The following is a 21,343-nucleotide window of genomic DNA, read 5'->3' as shown; positions in this document are numbered from 1 at the left end:
CTGAGCATAGTTACTAAAGCTACTTTGAAACTTTTATCTCTAATTCCAATGTTTGTATCATCTCATGGTCAAACTCTGTTGGTTATCTTTTTTCTTGAAAAATATGTCATATTTTCTTATGCCTGCATACATCTAGAAATTTTGTATTGTACCCTAGATATTGTGTACATGCTGTGGAGACCTAGAGTTCTTACATACTGGTTATTGTTTAGCAGATAACTAAATTTGTTAGTCTTAGCTCCAAGCTGCTTTCTTCTGTGATGGACAGCACTGGATTTGCTGTTGAAATTGTTGTTATACCTTATTTGTTCATACATATTTCACAGGCCAGTTCAACACTGGGGCATCATTTATGTGAAGAATATCCGGTTAGTCCAGATTTCCAGCTGCTATGATCATCCACTTGTTCCCTTCTGGTTCCTCCAGCCAGGAATACCGTCAGTTTTTGATGCCCATGTAAGGCCAACTATGGTCTTCCCTCTGGCAGAACAGCGTAACAGTGAGAAATCCAGTGGTGTCACCTGTGTCTTCCAGAAGTGGCCTGTGCTCTCCTTTCTCCGTGATTTGCTCACCAGGATCTTCTGAATTATTTTTCAGATTCTGTCCAGTTTACAGGATCACCAAGTGGACTGATCAAATATTAGAAGCTATCTTGTCATGAACAAAAGTAGAGCCCTCGTGAGTCTGTAGGTCTCTTAATACAACCTGTGATTTCCATTGCTGTGTTTTTCATGAGACAGAAAGGCCCGGAGGAAGAAATCACACAGTTCCCTCTTTACCCACTTTACTTAGAAAGAACTTAACAGTTCATAAATACTCCACCTGTCCTCTCCAGCCCGCCAGCCTTCAAGACTCTTTGATAATTCATAGTATCCTGGTCATGCTTAATCCTGAAGTACTAATTATATTCTGTCTCATATTCTAGTGTTTTGTGTACTGACCACACTTTCTTTTCTACTAAATTAACACTGCCTTAAGAAGAGGAGGCTGATTTTTATTTATCTTGGTACTCTGTAATGCCACAGAATTATGACAGTCTTCTATGCAGCACTCAATAAAAAATTGTTGAATGATTACAGAGAAGTGATATATAACACAAAAAAGGTGGGATTCTGTTTCTTACCTTGCACAAAGTAACTTAAATTTATCTACCATGTTGTATGTCTAATCACGTTTCCTTGCTGAAAAGAATATTCTCAGTAGGAAACACTGTTTGCTGACTCACAGGAACATGCTGGTGAAAGTTACAGCCCTGTCTAAGTGTACTGCCCCTGGAGAAGTCATGCCAGGGCTGGGGGGAAGGAGCCCATCAAGAAGAGGCCAATTAGCCCTTCTGGTAAACCACGTAAGCTACAGGAAGAGAAGCCAGATAGGCCTCCAGTGAGCCGAGCAGCAGGCTGAGAATCAAGCACTCCCCACCACACACAGCCCATCTGGTAGGCAGCTGGCTGGGTCAGAGGACAGGCTGAGGTACAACGAGCAACTGACCACTTGTATTGTTTGGTTGACTTTTCCGGACTGGTCTGAGCATCTATAGGGAGAATAACAGTATGCAATATAGCAAATATGGGGGATTTCCTTCTGTCTTGTTTCTAAAGGTCAGTATTCTTACTGTTTTGTTCCAGTTTATTGTTTTGCTTTATTCAGTGATCTCTTGTGATTAGTTTCATTGTTTTGTTTGGTTTGAGTTTGCTGCGGCTGATGGAATGGACAAGCACGGTGAAGCTAACAAGATATACTATAGTAGCCGTTGCTAATTTCCTATTGGTCTGCCTCCAAGTTCTGTACCAATTGCACTTCGTTGTTTTGAATGGCTTTATTCTGTTTTGTGTTGAGTTTTATTATCTTTAAAATAAAAAAAGTATATTGATCCATAAATATTACTAAAATATTACTTTAGGTACCAAGCTCTGACTCAGACCTAAAATGATTCCCTGTGAATCACAGTATGTTTATTTCTCTGCCTGGATTTTATAGTGAATCTACTTAGAATTTAAATTTTTATTTTCCTTTCTCTCTACCATGTGTTCTGCTCTCATTAAACAAGTATCTTCTGCTCCCTGCCTCAAAACAAACAAACTCCTCCAGATGCTTGGCTTCGGATCATAGTTACAATATTTTGCTCTATTCATCTAAATTCTACTCCGCTTTCAAAGTTAAGATTAATTTCCTTAAATCTCGGATCTCTTTGTAGAATTCTCAGACCTTAAAATCCCCACTTTTAACTCCTGACGTCCTCATAATACCTGATCAATACTTAGCACAGTTCATTAGGGTAGACTCTGCCTAAAGCGACTCAGCTGAGTGGTATCAGAGCGCGAACTGGAACTGATTACTGTCTGAGCAGCTGGACCTCTTCCCACCTCACTATATTTATTATTTGGTTCATGTCATTTCCTTTGCTAAACTGTGACCTCTTTGAAACAACTGTCTTATACTTTTAAAATATTCTTCATAACAGGCATACAGATATGAACACATTTAAGAAGTATTCTTGGTTACTGAATCAATGTCATAATCTTGAGAGGAAAATCTTAACATTTATTTCTTTATTAACAGTAACAGATAAAAGGGTTAAATAATATTGACTGTAAGTTATGTGGGGATCTTATAATTCCTATATTTTAGCTCATTCATAGTATTCTCCCCTCAAAGTGACTTGCTTGACTCAATACTGTTACTGAGTCATCTTAGAATAATAGCACATTCTAACGATTTTCAAACATTTTATTTCAAAGTAATAAAACATTTAATGAGATATACCTTACTGAATATTCTAATTGGCAATGTACTAACAAATAATTCGGAGTCAACTGACATGGAGTCTCTCAAATCATGTGCTCTATGGACGGAAACAAATACTTAAAAATCATCAAAATAAAGAATTTGGAAATAAAGCCAGTTGATAGATAAGCAATAGAAAAGCCATTAGTGTTAAAGCTATTTTTAAAATTCAAACGAGTACTTTTAAAACGTTTTACAGTTATGTGAATTGGTTGACCTAGATTTTTTTTTCTTTCAGTGTCTTACCAAACATTTCATCACATAGGTTTTGAGAACTATGGTTAGCCACTGTTTAGTGCTCTGAAAAAGGAAAATGAGATAATTTACTTTGAAATTTAAGACAAATTCTGTTTTAGGGGCTAATGCTTAGATCAGTGGTAGTGTTTGCCTACCATGCACAAGGCCCCTGACTTCAATTTCTACCACCACTACAAAAAACCAACAAAACAAAAAAGTTTCTTATTTTTAGATTTAAAAAAAAATTTTTTATGGTAGTACTGAGTATCAAACCCAGGACCTTGTGCAATTGGGGCAAGAGCTCTACCACCGAGCTGCGCCCCCAGCTCAAATTCTGTTTTTAAAAGTTAGTGATTGCTTTAACGTTTACAAATTTTAATTCATCACTGCCTCAGCAAGTAAATGACATATTTCCCCCGAAGACTGAAGCAGATTTTAAAGATTAGCTTTGTAATATTTGTTCCTGGAGTACAAGTGACTTCAGAAAAAACAGGAGTACTTTTATGTACAACTAGATCTGATTCACACAGTAACGGGAGCCCTAAGGCAGAACGCAGGGAAGTGGGCAGATCTCGGTATACTAACTCCTCCCTGGGAGCCCTCTGGGAAACCGTGAGTATGCCCTCCCCATCACAGGCTGGACATGTTTTAACCTTCCCAGTTAACAGTATGATATAAAAATACCGACCGTCTTGAGAATTCCTTCCTTTTTTTCATTTCCAAAATTTCAGTATAAGGAATCTGCCAAAAGTTACACATACGTACAGCATTTTACATTTTAAGTCAAACTATGATATAGGTACATTATAAAATTATATTTCAAGATCTCTCATTCTGAGCACCCATGTGAACAGGCCTGTATGGATGGAGGATGTATCCAGGAATGTGTGACGAATTTGGCACGTCACTGAAGAGGTCTTTCATTGCTTCTCACATATATAACTGCATCCCCCAAACTGGCACTGAAAGACAAATGGGGACCAAGGTCTTTCGGGAGTATTCAGTGATACTTGAAAGGTCAGGTGACTGTCAAAGTGCCTTCCAGAACCAAGGCTGTATCTCTAGCTTAAGGGTTGGTTAGGAACATGGCCAGATAGAGAAAACAAAGGCTCATTTGTAACCTTGGATTTGTTTCTTTTTTTTTCCTATCGTTTGTTTTGTTTTGTTTTCCTTTTTAAGAAAGCGTCTCACTGTGCAGTTTGGGCTGGCGTTGGGCTCACTTTGTAGCCCAGGTTGGTCTTGAACTTGCAGTTCTCCTGCCTCAGCCTCCCGAGTGCTAGGATTACACGTGTGTGCCACCACACCTGGCTGTGACCTGGGGGATATGCTGCTCCTGTAAGACTCTGACCCGTTCCTTGCCATGCTCTTTGTAATCTCACTGTGATCTACCTGCCACTTCTGTGTTTGTCAGTCCATCTATCAGCCTTATTTGGGCAAGGGCACTGCCAAAGGGCAGCGTAGGTAGGAAATGGACACACACAGATGGGCAATGCTATGGGAGGAGTTTGCTGCTGGGCTGGCTAAAGGGCCAGCGACATTGCTAGGCTGCCTCAGCTCTGGTGATTAATGCAATTATTCTCTGATGCTAATCACCACTGTTGGCGTCCAAACACCATCAACCTTGAGTCTTGGCCAAATAATACAGATAAAAGCTAGTTAGCCTTCAGTATTTCCTGACAGTGTACCAAACCCAGGACACAAACCAGAAATGCTTCCCGAAAAGTGGTTTCATTTGTAATGAAACTAATGAAAAAAATTAAAAAACAAAGAGAAGGGAAATTCTACTTCCCAAAAAGATACTGCTTGGTATGGTTATAAGTCTGACCTATAAACTAACATGATATAATTAAGGTTAATGGACACCGTCCAATGAATGCATCCGATGGAACTCCACCCCTTCAGTCCTAAGAACCAAAGAGGGGAGACGGCCAGCACACAGCTGACAGTGAACAGCACGCACAGCAATGCATATGCATCAACTGATATACTTCCTGCCCAGACTTTGTGCAAACACACCTGGACATCTGTCATTATTTTAAAGACACAAATAACAAACAGCTCTGCAAATACATACTTATGAATGCAGTTATTGGTTGAGGAAACAATTTTCTGCAGGTGTAAAAATTGTATTTCTCAATAAGGAAACTTCAGGTATAAGCAGTTTACTCATTAAGGCTTTAGAATTCAGCTTTGGCTTGCTTTCTTTAAAAACGATTCTTTCAGTTTGGGTTCATAAAACTTTAACTCCAAAGCAAGTGGTTCTCAAACATTTGGTTTCACAACCTCTTTATAATCTTAAAAATTACTGAGGAATCCAAAAAGCTTTTGTTTAGGTGTGTTACGTCTTCCAATGTTTACTATATATTAGAAATTCAAAATGATGGAGGATTTAAAGTAATTATTAATTCATTTAAAGTAACAATCATAAGTCATCATACTAAATCCATCAAATTAACCTGAATAACATTTTTGTAAAAAAATTGTATTTCCCAAAATGATACAATGTCACAAGAGTAGGACTATTTCACATTTTTTTAAAAAATCACTTTAATGTCTGGCTTAACAGGAAACAGATTCTTATGTCAGTTTCCACATTCAATCGACTGAAATTAAATTGTTTTGATTAAGTTAAATAAGAAAAATTTAGCCCTATGTAGACATGTAATTGGAAAAGGCAAAATAACTAGAATAGCCCCATCAGATTAATTTTAGATGTTCTTCTTTGATGCTACAGGAAAGCGCAACAAAAATTCCTTCCAAACAGATTATTAAAGAGAAGCAAAAAGTAATCTTAGAATAGAAAAACCTAACAAATCCGTATCAGACAAGTGTGATAAAGATGAACCTCAATGGTGATAAATTCTGTTGACAGTACGGATCCTTAAAATGATGTGATATAAATAGTCCTTGACTGCTGTTATCTACTGCCCAAAGCCCATAATTCCTGCCTACTCATGAGAAAAAAATCAGACAAACTCAAAATAAAAGACAGTCTACAGAAAACTGATTAGTACTCCTCAAAACTGTAAAGGTCATTAAAGATAAGAAAGTGTTACATTCAAGAAGAGCTTAAAAAATGATACTTTTTGAACTTCTATATTTCATTAGGCTCCCTTATACCTCAAATAGATCTCCTGCCATGTATGATTTTATCAGGGTACGCACTGATTACTGGAAAACATTGGTTCATTAACTTAGATCTTCTAGTTGTTGATACATTTAACTACAATTATTAAAATACTACATTTGTCAATTAGCACCATCAATCTTATCAGAAAAAAATGTTTAAGAATTGGGAAACTGTGGAATTCATGATGACAGAAACAAATTTTCCAGAATTTAAATTTTCAGTTGTGTGCTCCAATTTTATCAGTAGTAACAAATCCTGTCAGTTGTTTTACTCACAATGACACTCTTACGTCATTCATTTTGAAGAAAATGTCTGTCAAACACTGTGAGAACATGTCTACCAAATCTGACCAAGCATGGTTTGTCTGTCACTCAGTCTTCTGCAGGAAAAAAAAAAAGATCGGCTCCTTCACCTTCACTGGGGACAACTAGTCTACACGTCACAGCCACATCCCTCCGGACAGCCGGACAGCCGGACAGCAGGACAGCCAGACAGCCGTCACATGAGCATATGGCAGAGGTGTTTCATCATGCGTACTTCCCTAAGAGCATTTCAGGGACATGCCGCAAGGTTGAAACTGAACAAAACTTATAGTTTTTACTGCTTCTTCAAGAACGCAAGTGGAACTGGCTTTCTGTTGGGTTTTGCTGCTGTTGGCGTTTACTAGGAGTGCTCCACAATGGAGAATCTGATGTGGAATAGGGTGTGGCGCCACTGTATTGATTCAGTAGTTTTACCATGATTTCTTTCTTTCAACTTTGCAGGACTTTATCTTTATTAATTATGCATTTTTACAAGTACAAAATAGTTACATTTATCACCAGAGATTTAGCTCGGCAGCATAAGCACCTGCATTGCAAGCGCCAGGTTGTGAGTTCGATCCCTGGTACCTGCCTCCCGCCCAAGAATTCCATTTACCATGGGGAGTTGGCACATTCACGTTAACACATCTTCATTCTTTTTTTCCTCCTTTTCCTCCCATTCCTCCGGGCTCCCTCCAACTTTTGAGCTCCTCCCATAAATACAGGATAAAGGGTAGACAAATAGGAACCAGGGAGATCTTTCTCAAATGGGAAGGTGAACACCGTGGAGGGGGGAGGGAAGGGAGGGAAAAGATGACCCCGGTTCCTTTTGCTCTGCTACTGGCCCCCCAGTGAGAAGGGGAAGTGTTTGCACAAAGAGTTCAGACCTCTAGGACCCTTGAAAGGGTCTGGGAGCCACACGCTGTAAACCACCAACTTCAGTACCGAACTCTGACCACCCTCTGATTAAGCGAAGTTGCAGTGCTAAGGTTAGGGCTAGAGAAGGCGACACGGAAGCCCCGTCCTGTCCGAGAGATGCACGGGCTGCACTGCCTTGGCCGCAGCTCTGATATGGCAGGAACGGTGCGCAGCAAAGGTCACTCAGCACACTGTCCTCTGCCCTCCCAAGCTCTCTGCAGTAGCGACTTTTCTTTATCGTGGCAGAGAGAAAAACTAACATTTTACTAAAGGGTAAGACCTGGTAGGTACCCTTACACAGCTGATGGTGCAAGCCTTCAGGAGGACACCAGGCAGTGCCGTGCCGCTCCTCACAGGACAGGATGGTAAGCTCAACAGCACTGCCCTAACTGTCCGCACAGAGAGAGTTTCAGGACTGGAGCATGTCTCTTCTTCAGCCGATTTCATGGTCCACAAAAATTTCAAAACTTAGCTCAGAGAGTAGAAATTCATTAAGTATCTGACTGGACTTCATGGTACAATTCAAATTATATTAATGATCTGAGGCAAAACTTGTCCAGAACATTTTTGGCATGATAGAGTAATAAAGAACACAGTAGCTGTAACCCAGACTACCAAAGAGTCAGATTTCTCCACTGATCAAATGAGGACAATAATGGCACCCACTTACATAAGTATTAAATAAACTAATATATAAAAGGCGCGTAGAATGGGGACTGATGCGTGGCACTGTTTATCACATAGTGCTATGAGGCCTTCTAACGGGGCTGCTTCTCCTAACCAAGGATGACAGATGGGACTGCAAGGGAAGAGACTCTGAGAGATACCAACAACGAGATATCAGCCTGCACACCTCAGACACTGTGTCTCCACCAGCAAGGAAGAAGATGCAACAGTATCTTTTTTAGTTGTGTATGTTGGGGATTCCCAGCTGAAACCTCTTTTTTCCATATTAATACACAAACAATTAAGTTGCTACCTAAAACATTTCAAAGTTTATAAATATATTATTCTTTCCTTGGAAACAGCCCCGGTTCAAAAACAGCCATTACAGAGTGTCAACCCACTCAGCCCTAGCCAAAGCTTTTTATCAGGATGGCGTGAGTAGTATCTCTTGGCTGGCTCTCAGACTTCAAAAGCTTCCCAGAAAACCAGCCAAGGTGACCCAAAGCATCCCTCTGGGACGCACCAGACACCTGCTCCTTTACCTTAGTTTTCTCTTTACTGCACACTTTTTGGCAACTATTTAGCCTGCTCTGATATCATTATAACTAATTAAGAGGCTCAGGCTACCACTGAAACTGAATGATCTCAAGGGTCCTCTTCATGCAAGTATTCAATATCTGAATTGCTACAATTATAAGACTGCAAAGAAATGCAAAATCATGCTAACAAGACGCAAATGAACTGACCACTTAAAAATTTAGCCTCTCCTTAAACATCCCTCACAGCTCAATAGTAGGAACTAACCTTCTCTTCTGGGCCAGTGTTTTTTGTTGATCTCTTGGGGCTCCTCTGATACAATAAACGCCTCACAATTATGATACAGACACAGGGCAATCTGTCAATGAAAGGCCACTGACAAATAAGGATCTGCCCAACTGGAAGAAGAAAAAATCAACAGCATCGCAAAAACTGCAATGAAAAACAATTAGAATATCGTGAAGTAAAAGAAGGCATCAAGAACAGGAACGAAATCCTTGAGTGCTTTTATAAAAATGATTTCCTGTGTGACTGAATAACCGGGTCGTGAAGTGACGGCTGTAACCGCTTGTCATCTGAGGATTTTCACAAGAAAGTTAGGCTAAAAGTGGAAATGTGCTGATTGTTTATTCTAAGAGTTTAGTTCAGAGTTGTTATTAGAACCCATATTTTTGTCAAAGGACATAAAAGTGATTCATTTTATAAATATTTTCATTTTTAAGATGAAATTTCTAACATTTCTCAAAAAACTATGATGATCTGTGTCCTTAAGTGGCCTTTTTGTGGCTCATGCCTGTAATCCCAGCACTCAGGTGACTGTGAGGCAGGAGGATCATTGCAAATCTGAGACCAGCCTGGGCTACAAAGTGAGCTCAAGGCCGGCCTGAACTCTGTAGTGAGACCCTGTCTCAAAAAAAAAAAAAAAAAAAGTCTAAGTGGCCTTTTTTGGATACTAAGTCTCTTGAAATAATAAAAACATGAAGAAATCCAGATGAGCACTCAGTATCTGCTCCAAGAGCGCACCCTTGCCTCCTCCCCCAAGAGCCAGGGTCCTGTGCTTTCTCTGTCCTCCCTGGGGGAAGAGCTTCATCTTTTACTTAACACAAGATTCTTCTCCAGCAAGGCTGGGAAACCTAAATTAAGCCATAACAGATCTTGCCTGGAGCTATTAGATTATTATAACCTTAGCACTCCTGACCTGTTAGAGATCTGGAGGGGCCATGCTAACCAGCATAGGATTACTGAGAGCACTGGTATTACCACCCTGTTAGAGGGTCCTAACTGAACCTAAATCCCATGGGTTCTGAGGAGATAAAAGGACTGAAGACTGGATTCAGGTCTCTAATTTAAAAATAACTGATTTACTCTGGCCAGAAAGAAGTAATTATCTTTTAAGAGAAGTACACACAATGCAGTATAAATAAAATGTTCTCTTCCCCTGTACTGCAAACTCTCTGAAGTTACTTAAAAGTCAAGATAACTCAGAGCTGGGATGATCATATACATCAAGGGAGGAATTATGTATAAAGTTCTATCTAATTTGGATTTCTTGCTATAATTACAGTCAAGCCATGTGTGGCAGCACATGCCTATAATCCCAGCACTCAGGAGGCTGAGGCAGGAGGATCATCTTGAGCTTAGAGGCGAGCGTGGGCTACCTAATGAGTTCAAGGCCAGCCTAGACTCTATACAGAGACCTTCTCTCTTTCTCTCTCTAAAAAAAAAAAAAAAAAAAAATACAACTCCTAACAAACTTAATTTAAAAAATTTTAATCAATAAATATACTAAATGTCTACTGTGTACAGAGATTCCAGAACTTTCAAAGATAGAATTCATATCTATAATGAATCTGCAACCCCAGTTTTTCTTATGTGAATGTATGTATGTGCACATGGAACATCTACTCATGAGCCAGTACAGGTGTTAGAGTGCCAGAGATTCACGATCTCTGACCCTGACCCTGACCCGACAGGTGAGATCTTGGGGCACAGTGATTGGACACTGAGTCTCAGGAATGGGACGTCTTTCCATCCTGCCTCCTGGGATAATTGCTATGTTCTTGCGACTTCCTTGTGCCCGCATACCAACCTCATCTCTAACTTTTTTAGTCCCTTCTGTTTGACTTTTGTAAACTAGCGTTGGGAATGATTTTATTTTTGCTTCCAGCAACAGTTGAAAGTGCTCTCTGCATTTCTAATTTTGCTTTGGAGCCCTTCGAAGAGCAAATTGTGTGCCAATATCTATAAAAAGCGCGTGGCCAATATAGATGAGTATTTCCCTTAATGAGACTTTCAAATCAGTTCTGACTCTGAACAGTTATTTTAAAACGTGAAACAGACAGAGAAGGAAACATGAAGTCTTTTAACGTCTGAGAAGGCCGATGGGTCCGCACGGGCCGGGCACTTACCCGCTCACACAGCTCTTCAAATGTGCAGTCGGCAACCGTTCCACAGGCTTTATTCAGGCGCAGCTCTCTGCCTTGCACTTTTAGAATCCTTGGTCTAGTTACTATGGGAACACGAACAAAGACTCAATCTTGTCTGGATAATTACTATAAAATTCATCTCTTACAGATAGGAAATGCATAGCTTGATGAATAATAGCACATGATTCAACACATAAATTAGACAAAATGCTGATACAATGGCGGCCACTTGAGCATGGCATCAACCCATATACAGCAGTGGAACTTATTAATTGGTCAGTGGAGATTGGGCATTGTGTTCTAAATGTATTCTCTTTCAAGAGAAATTAACTTACGTACAATCATTTTGTTTCTGAGCCAGCTCATCAAACAACTTATCCATGACAGCCTCCACATCAGCTTCACTTGTGCTACAGTGAAAAGAATAATAGAATATGAAATTAATAACACTTGAAGCCAACATCAAACAGCTGCCTGAGCCTGCTTAGCTTTTTGCCCATAAAAAAAGAGAACAGGATGTTATGTTCTAAATACAAACATTAGATTTAGAACACACTTAAAAGCAGAGAATATTAACTCTCAGATAGGTGATTCGGCCTTATTTGCATACACTGAAAGACTTCTGTGCTTCTCTCCTTTTTGGGTAATGAGATGATATGGGCAGAGTAAATCCATTAATACTATGTGTACACAATGAGGAGAAAGCTTCTGGCTCTCTCCTGCATGCAAAACAAGAGCAAATAGACAAGGCAGTCAAGCATCCAGCAGAGCATCCTTTGAAATCTCTACTGAGAGAGAACACAGCGAAATTAAATATTGAAGCCACTGTAAAAAAAAAAAAAAAAAAAGGAAAAAGAAAAAGAAAAATGAAGTCAAGCTGCTGACTGAGAAGATCAAACGCCTAGAATTAAATTACTAGCTTTGAAACACCAACTTGATCTGCACATCAATAACTTTACCAGACTTCTGGTATCAGGACAGTTATAAACGGCACAGCCTTTCGCTGGAAATTCCAGAAAACTCTCTCTGTCACCCCTCATCATAGCTCCCGTGAAGCTGGTCTCATCACACAATCTTTTGTATTCTAATTAGAAACCACCATATGGTTTAGGGAACACACATATAGAAATGTGATAATGCTGTGGCCTTTCCCCCTCTCACGTCTTTTTAAAGAGAAGTTGATAAATTAACATTCAAAAAAATAGAATAACTAGTAAGAAACCCTGTTCAAAAAAAGCCTCAAGTGAAAATGTAAGTTTACTCCAAGTCTACACAAACACTTACACAGAATGACCTGCCAATCTGCTCAATTTTGCCCTGCAATTCATTCTTAACTAGTTGGGCAAGAAACGGAACTAAATTCTAAAACATCCACCTTAATAAAGTCTTACTGCAAATCAACACCACAAATTTTTCTTTAGATTAAGTTTTAACTAAATAAAACCATCTTCCTTTGAGGTAATTATCAGGTTGCAGGCATTTAACATGCAAGCAACTAATTCTTCAGTTGTGCTACAGCAAATGCCTTAAAAACTCAACAAAGTGGGCTGGGGATTTAGCTCAGTGGCATAAGTGCCTGCCTTGCAAGCAGGCAGTCGTGAGTTCAATCCCCGGTACCAATAAAAACGAAAAAGACAAAAAAAAAAAAAAAAAAAACCTCAACAAAACAGCACATCGTCATTGGGAAGGGTTTGGAATTGTCACATTCATCTCAAATTTGCAGTGGTTCACTTTGTAAGAGAAATACTACTGTCTTTAGCAAAGCCTTGGAAGACATTTGAAACCAACCACATTAAAATAGCTAGATGATACTGAAGAGTAATAATAGAGACCAAAACCAAACTTAAAGGTCTACAGAAGTCACAGGAGTCAATGTGAACGTCAATGTTCCCACCAACCACACGCCTGCCCACACACCATCCTTGAGAATTCACCCTGAGCAATTATCTTGCAGTATGGGTGCACACAAGCCCAAATGTCATACAAATGATCTACTTTCTAAGGGATATAAAAAGGAGAGAACAGGGTTCAATCAGCACAAGAGAAAAAAATAAAGGAGGAGCGGGAGAGAGGGACGGAGAGAGGGAGGGAGACAGAGAGAGATGCTAGGCACCCAGCATGTGCACTGGCTTCCAGAAAGCCACCTTCTCCCTAGGCTAGGCGCACAGGCAGTTTACTCACTAGACAGGGGGTTCTGAAAAATACCTCAGACAGTGAAAGTTAAGTCTCCAGCACAAATTTGGCATATAAATGATTGCCTCCTAGCCTCCTGGGTGATGAGTTCTTTCTTACCATGTGCTCCAGTGTAACACATTATCAACATGTGGCTCAACACCTTGTATTCAGACTACATCCTCTAAGTCATCTGCAAAAGGACTAGACGTGATATCACATGCAGTGAAAAAATATATGCAATTACAAAAGTATTTTTATTATAACAGTGTCATAAAAATTCTAATAACCATTATAAACATATACTCAGAAGTTACAAAATACAAAAATTTGTTGGTGTTAAGTAGCCTAAAAATAAAGGCACTTTATAAAAGCTATATAAAATGCAACTTACAATTGTTATCATCTAAGCCATCTTGGGCTTAGCTCGGGGATTAAATTCTACTGAGCTGGAGGGCGAACAGGAACCCCGTTCTCACACAGTGTGCAAAAGCAGGCGTGGCTAGTGCGCCCGTTTGTCTTTTGCTTTAGATATATCTAAATTGATAGAAATAGATAAGGATGCTGTGGAAGAAATTCTTACCAGAAATGCATATAAGAAAAATTCCACAATAAATAGTGAGAAAACACTGGTCTCCTCACCCTCCATTCAGACTTCAGGTTTTCCTACTGAAGAAGACTGGACTGAATCCTCAGTGTTATTTAGTTATTTTTTGCAGCCCTGGAAAATGATCGGGTCCTCTAGCCCTGAGCTCCATCCCCAGTCCAGACTTTGTTAAACACTTTTAGGGATGAGAAGTAAAGAGAATAATTTAAAGTTGCTGTTCTATACTAGGCTTAAAAGTTTGAATTATATTTAAATGCATTTTATACTTGGCATAAACATCTGCAAGTTTTTTTTTTTTTGGTCTTTTTGAGACAGGGTCTTGCTATGTAGCCCAGGCTGGAATTAAGCTCACTTTGTAGCCCAGGCTGGTCTCAAACTCGCAAGATATTTCTGTCTCAGCCTCCCAAGTGCTGCAGGCATGCGCCACGGTGCCCGGCTGCCTTTTGTATTTCTAGTAAAATTTTTAGATGATTCTAAACTATTCATTATCACACAGAGAATAACAAATGTTCTCATTTGTTGAATAACTATTATGTAGCTATTAATTTACCTACACCGTCCCCACCTTAGATTTTATAATTATCTTATTTCTTACAGCAGGGAATGTTGAGATGCAGAGAATTAAGTCATTAAATCTGTGTCATGGTTTATGTCTGTGGCCCCCAGGCCTCATGAGTTTGCATTGTGTATTTGTGATGGTTCATTGTCTAGTGCTTGGATTGATGGTGTCAGTGCTCCACCCACAAAGGGGTGGAGCCAGGATGTGATGTAATGGCAGGAAGAAGGTGTGTCTTGCTCTTTGCTGGCTCGAGCTTGCTGTCTGCAGCCACCATGAACTGCAGCCCCGCCATGCCCACCTGTCTTGGAGCCAACTGAGTGTGGACTGAAACCTCCAAAAACTGTAAGAAATAAACCTTTCCTTTTCCAACTTTGGGCTTCAGGTATTTTGTCTCAGTGACGAGTAAAAAGGTAACTAAGACAATCTGGATACATAAAAATGTAATTTTACAAATAATAAAATATTAAAGTACATAGGGCAATATTTTTAATAGGGCAATGTTAAACTGAAACAGTAACAAGCACAAAGAGGAAATATGGGATGCCATTCTTCTAGCCAAACTGGCAGAGATAAGGAGAAAGGATCAAATGCCACATAGAAGCCTCGGTGTGGTGAAAACAGAAAGGGCCTGTCCTGCACTGCTGGGAGGACTGTAAAACTGGAACACACCTCAGGGCAACCCGGGATCCTCATGAAAGCACTAAGACATGCCAACTGTAACACCCAGGTTTTCGTGCTTGGCGATGTCACCCTCAGAGAGACTGACCGCTGCTGGGTGTGACGCCGCCTGTCGTCCCTCAGCTTGGGGGGCCGAGCAAGAGAATCGCCCTGAGTTTGACTTCAGCCTGAATTACACAGTGAGACCCTGCCTCAAAAAACAACATAATAATAATAGTTTTTCACAAACAAGAAGAAATGAGGTTAACCACCAAAGAAAGGTCCCTGTGACATTCCTTCTGGCATGACGAAAGGCAGAACTGGGTCAGGCACCTTTGAATATTCCCACACAGTGGAATACTGGGCAACTTTTGAGCCCGTCTTTTTCTTCCTGTCAGCGACAGTGTAAGTGCCGACGGCAGAAATGCTAAGTGAGTCCGGCTTCCTAAGAAGACCTGCCAGTCAGCCAAGAACTGGCTCTGGAGCCTGTCCTCGCGGCTCTTTTCACAGGAGAGCCAGTCCCTCGCCCAGCCCCACTCTTCCCCACAACCCCAGGGCTTTGCGAGGAGGGGAAAGGGACGAGGAGATCCTGGTCACTGTGTCCAGCATCTGTGGCAAGAGCCTTTTCCTCCCTTCCCATCTTTGTTGAGAAGATGCTCACCTTCCCCAAAGACAAGTGACAGAGCGAGGGTTTTCTAAGAGCACCACGTGGAGCCGGGCACAGTGGTGCACACCTCAGTACCAGCGCTCTGAGGGGCTGGGGTAGGAGATCGCAGGTCCAACTCAACAAGTTAGCCACTTAGTGAGAGCCTGTCCCCCCCAAAACACAACAAAATGAAATGAAATGAAACAAACCAAACAGAAAAAGGGCTGGGGATATAGCTAATGTGAAAGTCCTGGGTTCAATCCCAGTACCAATGAGAGAGAGAGAGAGAGAGAGAGAGAGAGAGAGAGAGAGAGAGAGAGAGAGAGACACGAGGGAAGAGATGAGAGAAAGAGAAAGGGATGCAGATTCTCCCTCTGACTCAGAGCGAGATTATGAATGAGCATGCAGCAGTAAAGCTGGTGTCATTTCCCTTAGTTAGATACGCAGGCCTTTACTAGATTAAGGAATGAGAAGCCCGGAGGTGGGGTGCTGAGCTAAAATAAAGCAAGCCAGTTCCCACCAAAGGTCTCTGCAAAGCTTTGGCACTACCAGAGGCACGGGTGAGGGTCCCGCTGGAGTGGGGCCGTGTGGAAACCAGACTCGGCAGGTCCTTTGATCACTCCCTCCACCAGCCTCTCACTGCTCATCCACACCTTAGCTCTTGTGAAGAACGTTGACCTTTTGGACTGGATCCTGGTAAACTGCTCAGGCTGTCCTCAAACTTACGGTCCTCCTGCCTCAGGTTTCTTTGTAGCTGAGGTCACAAGCATGTGCCACCACACTGAGCTGCCAGCAGGGGAAAAGTTTTTTTTTCTTAAATTGTATTAATATATGTTCATAGTACGTAAGTGATTACCTTCATCATGGGGAGTTGGTAGTGTACAGAATGACTTTTAGAGACAACTAGATCACATTGCTGATCCACCTTGGGCATGCTCTTGCTCTGTAGGCAACCACTGATAAAACGATGATTTCTACTGTTTTCTCCCCAGAATGGGGGATAGAATTCAGAGATACCCTGAGGTTATTGAGCTTTATACACTAACCCACATCCCAACTCATTTGTTTATTTGTATTTATGCTTAAACCCACTGGGTAGCCCGGACTGGCCTTGGATTTATAATCCTGTTGCCTCAGAGTCTGGAGTGTTGGGATAACAAGTGTGTACCACATATCCAACTTGGTCTTTTTTTTTTTTTTTTTTTTTTTGGTACCAGGCATTGAACTCACAACCTCACACTTGCCGGGCAGGTGCTTACTGAGCTAAATCCCCTCCGTCTGATTTTTTATTGTGAGATTGGAGCTCATCAAGTTGCCTAGGCTGACTGTGAATTTACATCCGCCTGTCTCCCCCTACTGAGTAACTGGGATTATAGGCACGGGTCACTGCGCCTGATTATATACTTCAGTTTTTAAAACTCTAAGCAAGGGCTGGGGATTTAGCTCAGCAGCATAAGTGCTTGCCTTGCAAGCGTGTGGTCGTGAGTTCCATCCCCGGTACCAGTAAAAGTACAAAACAAAAAACAAACAAACAAAAAAACTCTAAGCAAATATATCTACTTTCATACCCTCCTCTTGCCTATCAGATAAAAGGGGGTCCACCACTCACTACACACTTCTATCCCTGACTGTTTTTCACTTAATATATGTGGGAGAGATAAGCATAATGAACTTTATTATCCAAAGGATATAAAGAACTCTAAGGTATATTTGCATGTGTGAACATGGAAGTAAACATTAAAATTGCAGAGAAGCAGGGGAAATTTTAACAAGAAAGAGAGCGCCGGACAGGAAAGAGAGAAGTAACAGGATCATATTCATGCTTGTATCTCTGGCTCCTCAGGAGAAGAACATGATACAGGCCAGCCTAGGCAACACAAGGAGAACTTGTTTTAAAACAAAAATCTTAAAAAGGACTTGAGAGTGTAGCTCAGTGGCGGACTGGCTGCCTGGCGCATGAGGCTCTGGGTTCAATTTCTAGTATTAACCCCTCCAAAAGTGAGAAGGGTGGATCAGACCGAAATCCTCCGTCTTCTGCAGTGAAGCTAACTCCTCCACCTCTGCAGTGTGTGTAAGCGTCGGTCCAGGAAAGAGCCTGAGGTGCTGACACTGGGATCCTCTAACGGAAGATCTGCCAGCCTCGTTGTTATCATGCTCCAGAGAAGCCCATCAATCAGCAGAAGCCCGCCTATGTACACAGAACTTCTAATCAGCTTTTTACTATTTCACTTTTCAGGAATAAGGGGTGACGGACTCCGGGAGAACATGGCGGACAGACAACGGCAACTACCGGAGGCTCTCTGAAAGGCTCGGCTCAGAGGCCAGGAATGATGCGGACTAAGGAGACACGAACCAGTAGAGATATGCTCTGCTGACTCAGGAACGAACTGGGCTGAGAGAAACCAACTTAGAATACAGTCCTGGCGCTAAAATAGGAACAGAAAAGACTCAGTGTAGAGGCTCGACCCCACGCCATTGGAAACCGCGATTTGGGTTTCCCGCCGCCCGGCGGCTGGCTGCCTCCACAGCGGCTCAACAAGGAGAGACGCGCAGAAGCTCTGGGAACGGGAGTCTGCGAACGGAGTCGAAAACAGGACGGACAAGGAGGCGTACATGAAAACTGACTGGTGGCGAGGTGAGTGAGAAACTGACCCCCTACCACAGTTTGACTCCAGCGGAGGACTTTCTGGGCTCGGGCAGTCCTGTAAGAGCAGGGCGCGGTGGCGACTCCAGCCACACATTCCCCTCTCGGACGGGATTGGTGAAAAGTGCCTGGCCTGAGTGACGCTGCTGGCGGACTCCCTAGGCTGGCCTAACCCAGATCCCAGAGCCTGACGGTGGCCCGGAGGGGCGACTGACTCCCGCGTAGGCTGCCTCCTCCGCAACTCCCTGGTGCACAGCGGTGGGCGGGAACAACTAGCCAGCGCAATTTGATCAGGCTGTGGCTGACAGGCAGGGAAGCCGGGCCTCCTATGTAAGCTTGCATTTTATAAGGAACAGAAAATATGGGGAAGGGAAGCAACAAAAAAGGCTCCTCGGCCCCCAATCCTGAGAAACAGGCAATAGTGGACACCGCACCAATATACATTAAGCGCCATATAGAGAGCCTCATAGACCAATTCAGGAATGAAGTTATCAACGACCTGAAGCTAGAAGTATGCAGAATAGTTAGAGAAATGCTAAGCACCACCCAGGAAAAAACAGATGGTGGAATGGAAGAACAGAAAAATAGGGGAGAATTGCTTGATGGAGAAAACAGAGAAAGCATTGAGTATGTGAAGCAGGTTCAAAGGGACTATCAAGAAATTAAGAAGTCTATCCAAGACTGGCATAACAGCTTGAAAGAAACTAAGGACAGACTATCTGAACTGGAGGGCAGACTTGAAATATGGGAGAATGAAATGAAAAACTTCTTAAAAATAACAAAGAAACAAACAGCAATAATACAAAGACAAGAAGATGATAAGAGGAGCCATAACTTAAGGATTAAGAACATAAAAGAAGAAGTAGGGACACAAACAAGTGAACTACAAAAGCTACTCACAGAAATAATCCAGGAGAATTTTCCTAATTTAGCAAAAGGTAAAGATACTCAGATGTATGAGGCATACAGGACCCCAGCTACCTACAACCCTAACAGAGAAACACCCAGGCATATAATAATAAAAATTCCAGAAATTCAATACAAGAACAGAATATTAAAAGCTGTAAGAGACAAGAAACAGATCACTTACAAGGGAACACCCATCAGAATTACAGCAGATTTCTCTTCACAAACCATCAAATCACGAAGAGCATGGGGGGAAATAATTCAAGCTTTCAAAGATAATAATCTCCAGCCAAGATTGAGATATCCTGCACAACTGTCCCTGGAAATTGATGGAAAAATGAGGTGCTTCCAGGATAAAGAGGAACTGGGGGAATTTGCAACCACTAATTCAACCCTACAGAAAGTATTGCAGGATATTCTAAAAAAAGAAAAATACAAAGAACCCAGAAATAGTGGCGGAGAGGCCACAACAAATGGAGCAGAGAACAAAATGAAGAAGACAAACTGACAGCTACTGACAGAAAAAGAGCTCAACAGAAATGAGACAGAGAAGATTGGATGATAGGATCAGCTATTTTGGAGAAAATGACATCTTAATAGGTAATGCTGATTTAGTACCATCTTGTTTTGAAGTCTCATCTAGCTCTTGTTCTTCTGTCTCCAATGGTCTAAACAGGTTGTATCTTATTGGATTTTGTTATGTACAATAGTATAAGCAAAAACCTTTTAAAGACAAGGAGATTAGACAGAGACCATTGTTCATTTTCTGTTAGTCGATTCTAAATACTCTATAATGCTGTCATTCTCTTAAATGGTTTTACATTGTTTTGATATACTTAATGCTACAGTATATGAAGTTGTACTCAAGGACTTCAGGGAGGGAGTCAATATGGTAACTACTTTTGGGTCAGAAATATCTGGTGGTGAAACACTATTCTTCTTAAATGGTTATGTTTTGATCTGCCCTGTTTCGCTGTTATGCCCTCTTTTTTCTCAATCTCCACTCCATTATTTACTTTTTTATTTTTATCCATTTAATTAAAGGGAAAAATATAGCAGGATATAATATAGTAACCCACTTTGACTTTCTATTATCTCGATTTGAAGCCCTGTATTACTCTCACCATCTTGTTTTTGACTGAGGTTCCTCTATTCTGTTTTGCTGGATAGTATCAGGTTCGAAAGTTTAGGCATCAGCTGAGAAGATAATGAGATTCATTATAACACCCATTCTCGTTGACTTTTATCTACTTTTGAAGACCTAAAATATCTCCAATGTTTTGGTTTTGTCGGTTTTATTCTTTACTGTTTTGTTCAATTGTATTACAACTAATGATATAGGCAATTCTATTAGAAACAGCGGGAGGCATTATGGTAACCATTGTTGATCACCTTGTATTATGTTTTTATATTATCTATTATATCCACCCTTTTGACTTGACCGATTCTGTTCTGTTATGTCACATTTGGTTTTACTCTCTTCCAAAAAAGCAATAAGAACCGTGGGAGCAATGAAACCCAAAATGTGTAATAGTCACTGTACAAAAGAGAGGAAAAGAAAGTGCTCTAAACTATATAACTACATGTATATTTAAGTGTATAAGATAGAAAATGATATCACAGAGTTTTATTGGATCATTGAACAGAACTGTTTGCAGTATCATTGTTGGAATGTCCACTCTACAAGCTTTAATTTTGTGACTTGAACAATTATTTCTAAGATGGCAATATGTAATCCATTAACTAGTGATTTCCTACTGCGCATTTTTTTCTTCTGTAAATCTGTATAACTTGTACCCCTTCACTGTTTTTTTTTCTTTCTTTTCTTTTCTCCCTAAATAAAAAAAAAAAAAAAAGGAATAAGGGGTGACAAACACGTTATTTCCAGGTATTTAAGGGCTGCCCTTGGGATAAAAGACAAAGTCCAGAATAAGGGAAAGGATCTTGGAGGAAGCAAAGAAAAAATGCAGAGCAAAAAGAGCAATATACTTAAAATGCTAGAGAAAAAGAACTGTATGTATAAACAAGGCTATTATGATCAAAACAATGACCAGGGCATAAGAAAGGGCTCTCAATATGACTGCTAAGTAAATGCTTTGGGAAAAGAATTCGAAGAAAAAGTTGACATAATTTTTTAGAATACAGTAAGAAA

The 21,343-nt window shown here is 40.8% G+C and overlaps 1 protein-coding gene across 3 annotated transcripts in view; it reads right to left on the bottom strand.

Moving 5' to 3' along the window:
* The window catches only part of Afg1l (AFG1 like ATPase), a 217,662-nt gene that overhangs the window by 32,972 nt on the left and 163,347 nt on the right, over positions 1 to 21,343 (bottom strand). For all 3 annotated transcript variants that reach the window (XM_063253978.1, XM_063253977.1, XM_063253979.1), the window contains exons 9-10: positions 11,340 to 11,410; positions 10,983 to 11,083 (exon numbers count right to left, since the gene is read on the bottom strand). In XM_063253978.1, the coding sequence (XP_063110048.1) occupies positions 10,983 to 11,083; positions 11,340 to 11,410 (172 nt within the window). The remainder of the gene's footprint in view (positions 1 to 10,982; positions 11,084 to 11,339; positions 11,411 to 21,343) is intronic.

This window comes from Cavia porcellus, unplaced genomic scaffold, assembly GCF_034190915.1.
Source record: "Cavia porcellus strain 051 isolate PalLab524CR breed Dunkin Hartley unplaced genomic scaffold, mCavPor4.1 scaffold_7, whole genome shotgun sequence".
Classification (NCBI taxonomy): Eukaryota; Metazoa; Chordata; class Mammalia; order Rodentia; family Caviidae; genus Cavia; species Cavia porcellus.
The sequence above is the reverse complement of the archived record's forward strand: the minus strand, read 5'-3'. Positions and strand labels throughout refer to the sequence as shown.